The 9,771-nt window shown below is 35.2% G+C and overlaps 2 protein-coding genes and 1 long non-coding RNA gene across 3 annotated transcripts; 2 read left to right on the top strand and 1 right to left on the bottom strand.

The window, feature by feature from the left end:
* The first annotated feature begins 717 nt into the window (after nucleotides 1-717).
* On the top strand, nucleotides 718-1,327 carry LOC130012489 (uncharacterized). The gene is made up of 3 exons (XR_008787926.1): nucleotides 718-872; nucleotides 941-1,073; nucleotides 1,179-1,327. It is a non-coding gene; the product is annotated as an uncharacterized LOC130012489 (long non-coding RNA).
* Nucleotides 1,328-1,973: 646 nt separating this feature from the next.
* Nucleotides 1,974-3,014, top strand: LOC126830041 (uncharacterized). The gene is made up of 3 exons (XM_056101086.1): nucleotides 1,974-1,981; nucleotides 2,190-2,412; nucleotides 2,695-3,014. The coding sequence occupies exons 1-3, from the start codon at nucleotides 1,974-1,976 to the stop codon at nucleotides 2,884-2,886; spliced, it is 423 nt and encodes a 140-aa protein (XP_055957061.1). The 3' UTR covers nucleotides 2,887-3,014.
* A 2,322-nt stretch (nucleotides 3,015-5,336) lies between these two features.
* Nucleotides 5,337-9,557, bottom strand: LOC126817767 (zinc finger protein 501-like). The gene is made up of 2 exons (XM_050544916.1): nucleotides 9,458-9,557; nucleotides 5,337-6,831 (listed from the first exon to the last, which is right to left on the bottom strand). The coding sequence occupies exons 1-2, from the start codon at nucleotides 9,458-9,460 to the stop codon at nucleotides 5,353-5,355; spliced, it is 1,482 nt and encodes a 493-aa protein (XP_050400873.1). The 5' UTR covers nucleotides 9,461-9,557; the 3' UTR covers nucleotides 5,337-5,352.
* Between the last annotated feature and the right edge of the window lie 214 nt (nucleotides 9,558-9,771).

Raw genomic sequence — 9,771 nt, 5'->3', positions numbered from 1 at the left:
AACCAATGCAGACATTTTTTCTTAGTAGGTGTTCAGAGTATCGGACGCCACCATTTGAAGGGTAGCCATTAATTTGCGATAATATGCTGTGACATGTGACATTTGCGATCGTTGGCAGCATCGAACATGCAATACAGGTGACTTGACTCTAAATATTATTGATAGTAAATCGAATATATTTATTTATTTTTCTTAATTTATTGATAGTAAATCGAATATATATTATTTTTTTTTTAATTTATTGATAGTAAATCGAATTTTAATTTATTGATAGTAAATTGAATATATATTAATTTTTTTTAATTTATTGATAGTAAATCGAATATATATTAATTTTTTTTAATTTATTGATAGTAAATCGAATTTTAATTTATTGATAGTAAATCGAATTTTAATTTATTGATAGTAAATCGAATATATATTAATTTTTTTTAATTTATTGATAGTAAATCGAATATATTTTTTTAATTTATTGATAGTAAATCGAATTTTAATTTATTTATAGTAAATGGAATATATTTATTTATTTTTTTTAGGTATTTCCAACAAGGATTGTCTTGCTGCTAGGAAAAGTAAGATTGAACTACATTTCGCGTGTGAAGATTGTGTTACAAGAGAAGTAGCTGGTATACCACCGACCACAAATGCCGACGAAGAAGAGGAACACCCTGGAACTCAACGTCAACTGCTTCAATGGTTCCAGATTTTACTCTTGATGTTTCCAGCGTCCTATCAACAACTAACAATACCGACGAAGCATTGACAACAAATGGTGCAACCAATGGCGAGGAATCGACAACAAACGAGCTTGAGGTGTCATTCGACATCACGGACCGTGGAAGCATCAACCAAACCAGAGAGGTCGCTGGTATGTGAGTAAATTAAATGTGTTAATTTAAGATTTTTTTATTTACCTGAAATACTTAAAAAAATATTTCAGATCTTTACCAGAAGACCAACTCAACAGGTCAGTAATAGCTGATCATGAAGTGACATATGAAATAGTTGAGAATGGGACGAAGAGAGGAAAAGCAAAATTGGTGACCTACGATGGATTTTCCTTCACAGTAAAGGTGAGTTTCATATAATTGATTGAGTAAATATCATTTAATTAACTAGCTACTGAACACAAAACAACAATTGTCACTCTTTTTAACCATGTTAATTGTGTATTTCAGAGATCATCACCTACTTCTACAACCTGGGTTTGTTCCAGGAAGTGCAAAAGCTTACCATGTTCAGCCACAGTCATGCAACGGGGGACAGATTTCATACCAAGTGGCAACCACATCCATGATTGTGATCCCGGGATTATGAAGGTTACCAAACTGACAGCAAAGGTATGTGTGTTAACAATATACTGTCGAGTAAATAAGCAGGTCGTTTCATAGCGTAGTGGATATAAGTAATTTTTTAATTGATATAACTAATATTTTAGGTAAAAGCTGTTGCACTGGATCAACTTTTTAGACCTGCCCTACAAATTACTGAAAATGAAATTAAGGAGTCGCACCAGCCGACTGATGTACGGGTTCCCAATCCCATGTTATTGAAAAGGGTGGCCAACAGATACAGAGAAAAGCATCGGCCGGCAGAACCATCCCCAACAGATATTAAGTTTGAGGTACTTATATTTATTTTATGTTTATTTACTGTCCCATTATACTATATTATGTACTTATTTTATTTATGTTATGTTTATCATATTCTATGTTTCAGGTTAACAAAGAGTTCATCGGGGATGAATTTTTAGTAAACGAGGTGATGGTCGGTGAGCATAGACATCTAATGTTTGCCACACAGACACAGCTTTTGAAAACGTGTAAAAGATGGTTCATGGATGGGACATTTAAAGTAGTTAAAAAGCCGTTTTCCCAGTTGTGGTCCATACATGGTTTTTTGAAAAAAAGGGGACAGTATGAAGCAGGTGCCGCTATGTTTCGTCCTGATGACAAGAAGGACGTCCGAAGACTATGAAGAGGTGGGTTATTAAATAAATAAATAGTATACATGGTAACAATTTATCTATACATATTTTAATCTCTTATATCATGCATATTACAGGGGGGTTAATAAATAAATACAATTTACATTTACATATTGTAATCTTTTGTTATTGTAGGTACTATTACATATAAAGGAAAGATATCAATCTGCAGTAGAATATGGCATGTTGGACTTTGAACCAGGTTGCTGGTCAGCTATCAGAAAAGTGTTCCCCGGGATGAATGCGTTTGGAGGAAGGTTCAGGGTGTTGGTTTGGCGGGTACTTACTACGAAAGGCAGACCATCTATAATTACGTCCGTAGTTTGATGGCGCTACCTTTTCTACCCGCCAACCACATGCGAGCTGCCTTCGACAAGTTGTGTCTGATGGCAAACACGGACCCTTTACGGGAACTCGTTTCGTATATCCGATAAACCTGGTTCGAGTCCTCTGTCTATTCTTTAAATAACATTAGCATCTTCATGATGGCTTTCCGAACAAATAATGATTGTGAAGGTGAGTTAATTTAATTACTTACATTCTACTTACATTCAATATTATTTACATTCAATATTATTTACATTCAATAGTATTTAAATTCAATAGTATTTACATTCAATATTATTTACATTCAATAGTAATTAGTAGTTTAATTGAATATTCTTATTACATGTTGACATTCTTTAATATGAGATTAATGTATTTCAGGATGGCACAGGCGTCGTAATTCAAGGTGTATGGTAGCGGGTCTCAGCTTTTATATTTTAGTACCAATTTTAAAGGAAGAGGGAGAATTGATAGACATGCAGTGGAAAATGGTTGAAGAAGGTGTGGATTTTAGAAATTGTAGAAAAATATATTGTAAAATAAACGCTAAGATATTTGAAGCCTGGGGGTAATACACTGATTGATCCATCACAACGAGTGCCTTTTTAAAACTAGCGGGTAACTTATATGGCCATAAATAGTTAATTTACTGAAATTTATGTACAAATGAATATAATTGATTATTTAATGAAATAGTTTAACGAATACATTTATTTATGAAATAATTTAATTTAACAAATACATTTCTTTATAAAATAATTTAACAAATACATTTCTTTATAAAATAATTTAATAAATACATTTATTCATGAAATAATTTAATGAAATTATTTCCTCCCACTGCTAAAGACCCCTACGCGCAAGCGAATTATTGAAATAAAATTAAACCATGTGTTAGTCCCGAAATGACCTAGTTTGTGTCGAGTGGACGTTAAACCCCATTTCTCTCTCTCTCTTTTATGCCTGGGCATTGCCCCTTTATTTCTTAAATCTAATAACCAGGAATTTAAAAAGGGATGTGGTCATATCGGCCCTATGCCATAACGGCCAAAAACAGGTTTGGCCAAAACAGCCCTACTTTAGTCATAACAGCCAAACAGTTTGGTTATAATAGCCAAAATATATTTGGTTATAATGGGCAAAAAAGTTAGTCGTAATGGCCAAACATTTTTAGTTGGGGCTTGATAAACTGATAAATTTTCTGTTTGATGAGGCCCAACTTCTATCACTCCAATCTTCTCTAATGTTTGAGGGGAAACTTCGTAGATATTTGATAAAAAATAGGACAGAAAGACATGAGTTCAAGTAATGAGTATAAAGAAGGTTATATCTGTGTCGAGGCTATCTGTGTCGAGGCTGTTACCGATATATACCACATCAACGAATCCCACCAACATAAAACCAAATGAGGAAGAAGAAACAGCCGCTGCGAGAGAGAGGGATGGGGTTTAACATCCACTCGACACAAACTAGGTCATTTCGGGACTAACACATGATTCAATTTTATTTCATTAATTTGCTTGCGCGTAGGGGTCTTTAGCAGTGGGAGGAAACCCGAGGACCCGGAGAAAACCCACAAGGTTAGACAGGCGACCCTAATCCTTGTCAGGTACAACCGGGCACAAGACCAGACCCAACTTTTCTAGAGTAAAATTTTGTGTAGAATACGATGCCGAGTGGTAATCAGTCCGCCGTTGGGGCGTTTTCGAGATATTCGGGGTCAAAGGTCAAAAGGGTTCATAGCACACTGTATGGCGTACATGTATGCCTGTCCTTATTAGCCCAGTTTAGGAGCAAAACAGTAGGACGTTAAATACCATTTCATTTCATTTCCATATAAATCTGATGGCAACCATGGACTTTTAGTTCTTCTCAACTTCTCAGACCCGTTCAACACCATCAACCACCAACGGCTCAATATGGCATCCCTCCTGAATTTTGGCCGTGAAAATTTGATAACTGATCAGTATGCAAATTGAATGAACTACACTTCTAAATATTATGCCCTCACATCAGCGGAAAAAATATTTTATTATATTCTTGTGAAACTTACAAAAACGACAATTCTAGTGGGAAAATTCAAAATGGCGGTACTCCCCCTATTTTGATGGAAAAATTCTGAAACTTTGTAGTGATCATATGGGGTTCTAATGGAAACATACGTAAATACACTCAATCTGACTAAATGACAGATCTATATTTCGTTTCGTTGTTTTTTTTTATACTTTTCATGGCCTCTACTACATGAAGATCTGACAGGTTGTTGTGGCGGGGGGGGAGGGGGGCGCCAGGGGTCATACAAGTGACTTTTGGCCCTATGACATCAGTGTTGATGTTTTTAGTGGGATACCCACAGTCACATTCCAAGAGACTGTTTCATTGGCTAATCCCTCACATCAACCAGAACGCGGGTTATTTAACAAAATGAAATGAAATGGGGTTTAACGTCCTACTGTTCTGCTCCTAAACTGGGCTAATGAAAACGGGCATACGCCATACAGTGTGCTATGAGGAAAATTTTGCCCGGGCAGCGGCGCTACGGCCTACTCTTATATTGAATTCCAACTGCCAAGGGATCGGGTTATTTAACAACTCTTCCAGATCCTAGTGTAGTAAAGACAAGTAAAACAAAATTTTGAACTATACAACATGAAACGAAATGGGATCTGTGTTTCAATCAGAATGAAACACACTCTATCTTTGAAAGGCATTTAGTGAACGGGATAATATAATAAACTGACAATGATATCATTGCTTGATAACAGTGCAGAGTATCCTCATTGAAACATTGCAGTTAATAAACCTAGTGAATGTTATCCATAAAGTTGTCAGTTTATTTAATGAGGACACTCTCACCGTTATCAAGCAATGATACAATCAAACATGTTACAGAAGGTTATATACAAGTGGATAACAATAAACTAATTAAGAGAGTATCCTCATTGAAACGTTGCAGTTAATAAACCTAGTGAATGTTATCCATAAAGTTGTCAGTTTATGAAACACACTGTATATGTATGAAACACACTGTATATGATTTATTGTGGCCTTGACCTTCCATGTGTTCTGGTGTGTCTCTTCTGGTAATTCCTACTGGTGAATGATTTACTACAAACATCACATTTGTAAGGTTTTTCACCTGTATGAATTCTTCTGTGTTGCTGCCGACAACTACTATTAGTAAATGATTTACTACAAACATCACATTTATAAGGCTTTTCACCTGTGTGAATTCTCCTGTGTTGCTGCAGACCGCTAGGATCAGAAAATGATTTACTACAGAAATCACAATTATATGGTTTTTCACCCGTATGAGTTCTGATGTGTCTCTTCAGATGATTATTGTTGGTAAATGATTTATTGCAAACATCACACATCAGGTGTTGTTCTTTAGTATGATAATTCATGTGTGACTGTAGAGTAGTACTATCAGTAAATAATCTACTACAAACATCACATTTATAATGGGTTTCTCTAGAATGAGTCCTCATGTGTATATGAAGACTACTACTTCGAGAAAATGATCTACTACAAACATCACATTTATAAGGTGTTTCGCCCGTATGAATTCTGATGTGTCTTTGCAGACCGCTACTATGAGTGTATGATTTACCACAAACATCACATTTATAAGGTCTCTCACCAGTATGAAACCTCTTGTGTTGCATCAGACCACTGCTATCAGTATATGATTTATCACAAACATCACATTTATAAGGCCTTTCACCAGTATGAATTCTGACATGTCTCTGTAGATGACCATTCATAGAAAATGATTTACTACAAACATCACATTTATAAGGTTTATCACCAGTATGAATTCTGACATGTCTCTGTAAGCGGCTACAGTTAGGAAATGATTTACTACAAACATCACATTTATAAGGGGTTTCTCCTGTATGCTTTAACATGTGAATTTGAAGGTAACGTTCTTTAATAAATGATTTATTACAAACATCACATTTCTTAGACTCTTGTGAATTGTGTTTTTCTTTTTCATTATTCTGGCTAAAGATAGTCTCCGAATTTTTATCATGTTGTAAAACAGAATCTTCTTCTTTAACATGTTTTTCACAGTGTTTTTCTAAATCTGTTTCTAAATCAAATTCTTTATCACACAAATTACACTGATGAACAGTTGCAACATCTTCAGTTTTTTTCTCTTCTTTAACATGACAATATCCATCTACATCATCCGTTTCCTCTTCTTTAACATGACAATATCCATCTGCATCATCAGTTTTCTCTTCTTTAACATGACAATATCCATCTATATCATCAGTTTTCTCTTCTTTAACATGACAATATCCATCTACATCATCCGTTTCCTCTTCTTTAACATGACAATATTCATCTGCATCATCCGTTTTCTCTTCTTTAACATGACAATATTCATCTACATCATCAGTTTTCTCGTCCCTGGAATGGACTTTGTAGTGGTTTTCTAAATCATCAAATTGTGGAAACAGTTCATCACAAATTGTACACTGATGAAAAGTTGTAACATCATTAGTTTCCTGTAATATATAAAAGTTATAAAATCATTAGTTTCCTGTAATATATAAACGTTATAACACCATTAGTATCCTGTAATATATAAAAGTTAGAACATCATTAATTTATTGTAATATATAAAAGTAGGGATGAGATTCACAAATTTTAATAAGAATAAATTGAACATCATGAATGTTTTTAGGAAATCAAAATACAATTAATTTTGCAACAGATGGACAGAGAACAGGGAAAATCAATAGGACTTTCATTGTCCTGATGCTTCAAATAGATTCACTCAAATTTGAAATAAATCTATTAAAGATAGGTTGCCAGGCAACGAAACCTATGCCCACAGCAGCTATATTGTCCGGGCAGTCAACATGAGTTGTCGCATATTTTTACTTTTTTCGGTAATGAAACATTTATAATACATTAAAATCTGATTAAGAGTAACAATTCATTAAGTAATTATCAGAAAACCATTAGAATTTGTTTGGTTTTTATAAAGTTCTGCCCCATGCTAACGTTTAGTATACAAAACTTTTAACATCATGGATTTAGCTGTTCAAGTCATAAAGATTCATTGAAAATCAATATACTTGTTCGTCTCAAAACTTTAAACTCTGTGTACCAATCTGAAGTCAATCGGATGATAACTTGAGCCTCTAGAGCGTCACAAGATTTTTCAAAGTGATCAAGGGCCATAACTCTGGCAGTAATTATTGGAAATCGCTTAAAATCAATAGGCTTCTTCGTCTCATGACCTTAAACACTGTGTATAAATTTAAAGTCAATCAGATATTAACTTTAGCCTCTAGAGCGTCCACAAGATTTTTCAAAGTGATCAAGGGCCATAACTCTGGCAGTAATTATCGGAAATCGCTGAAAATCAATAGGATTCTTCGTCTCATGGCCTTAAACACTGTGTATACATTTACAGTCAATCGGATATTAACTTTAGCCTATCTAGAGCGTCCACAAGCAATTGTGGACGCCGGACCGACAGACCAACGGACGGACGTCCATGGGCGACAATAATGAAATGTGGTTTGTTTACATAGCGCTGTTGAACATCAGCCATATTTGACCTAGTTATCTGGAATAGTCGAAGAGGGCGTGGGAGTTTGTTTGGATTTGAGTTGTTAGCTTATACCAATAGCAAAATGCTACAGCCCTCGAGTTCAATTAAATATTCAAGTCAGTTAGACAAACAAATGTAGTCTTGGATCCTGTAAAACTAAAAGTTACATTCTACTTGTCCGAAACAAATTCCTTAACATCCAATTAGGCCGAAACAACTCAAATCCAAACAAACTCCCACTATTCCAGATAACTAGGTCAAACATGGTGGAAGTTCAGTAGCACGATGTAAACAAACCACGATTTTTCAAGAGAGAGAGGTTATATAGTTTGATCTGAATTTGTTTTCCGATGTAAGAAAATAATGGGATGGCAATTCCAGGTATGTCACTAAGTTTAAGCTGTTTTAATTAAAAATTGAAGAAAAAGCAAGCAATTTTCATGTCGTAGTGTCACCTTGAGCAGACAGTAGTTCATGTATAACAGCTTTTAAGTTAACCATCAGTAAAAATTCAATTCATTCATTCTTGATATAAATTGGCAGAACTCTGATTCACACCAAATTCAAACTCATCCAAGCTGGACAAAACCTATAGCCTCTAGAAGTTACACAAACTTTCTACAGCTTTCACATTTTGCGTAAAAGCCAGGGGCCAAAACCCAAGAAGTTCAAGAGTAATGTTGTGATTTTGCCCTGTATAATATAGAGCGAAGCTCTAAAGCAGCGCGCAAAGCTCTTTTCCGGTAACACAGGAGCGTAATTGAAAATGTCACCCACAGACTGTTGATTAAAAACAAATTCAGCCGGAACCAGATACACTGGGCAAAACAGGCAATGCGCATGTCAACTTACCAAATCTCGCCCAAGCGAGATCACGTAACTAACAAAAATAATTATATCCACCAAATCTTGCCCAAGCGAGATTATGCGCCTCATAGAACTATTTCTATGACGCGTCTAATCAATGACGTCACATATTTTTTACGTCAATGAAAATAATTCTCACACTTTTTTGGTTTTTTTTAAAAAACAAAATTAATGTATAAAATTTAGATCTCAATAAAAACTAAATTATTTAATATTTTTTGTATCACTTGAGAAAATTAATTATGAATGAAGGTTTTATATTTAACAATAATCAGCTTCACTCTACTCAGGCAATGCCTGTTACATATTACAGGTGTCCGCCAGGATAAAAGGGACTACTTCCACCTTTCCACGGAGTCCTGTACTACCAGCGGGATTTAACCTATATATTGCTGTTTTGCCATAGCTGCAGCTCAGATTATGCTTTAAGACTTCAAATAGGTAACTTGATATTATTGCGGACGCCTTAGAACACCAAGTGGGACTTGGATAAAACCCTTGACACAATAGTAATGTGCACCTCTCATTTAAGATCTTTCGATCTAAGTAAATTGGGTTTCATTTGTATTGGACTAAGCTATTGACCTGTGAAGGTCAAGGGTCCACAAACTTTGTACATATTTCACAGATAGCGTGAGGACGCGACTTAACTAGAACCCGGCTACATTTTGCATACACAAGTGACATAGTCGACATCTTACCATTATGATGTTATCTTCTTCACAGACGAGAAGTGTGAAGCCTTAAACAAAACCGCCCAATGACGTAGATGACGGCCTTTCTTCGCCATTTCAGGTTCATTTCCGGAACAATATGGCGGTAGTTGTATATTGACAGAAGATGCGGATCTATCCCACACGAATAACTCATATTAGGCTATTTTCGTCACAACAACATCTACAGATCACGTCAGAGAGGCGGGGGAATGAGGTTTTAATCTCTACTCAACACAAACTAAGACATTTTGGGACTAACAGTATGTTATTGTAACAATTTATTTCACCAATTGGCTCTA

This window comes from Patella vulgata, chromosome 1 (genome assembly GCF_932274485.2).
Source record: "Patella vulgata chromosome 1, xgPatVulg1.2, whole genome shotgun sequence".
NCBI lineage: Eukaryota > Metazoa > Mollusca > Gastropoda > Patellidae > Patella > Patella vulgata.
This window is presented reverse-complemented; position numbering and strand designations above follow the sequence as displayed.

What these genes read in the sequence shown, in the direction of transcription:
- LOC126830041 (XM_056101086.1), top strand. An exon ending in TACGGGAACTCGTTTCGTAT is followed by an intron (nt 2,413 to 2,694) that starts ATCCGATAAACC and finishes TAATGTATTTCA; the next exon opens with GGATGGCACAGGCGTCGTAA.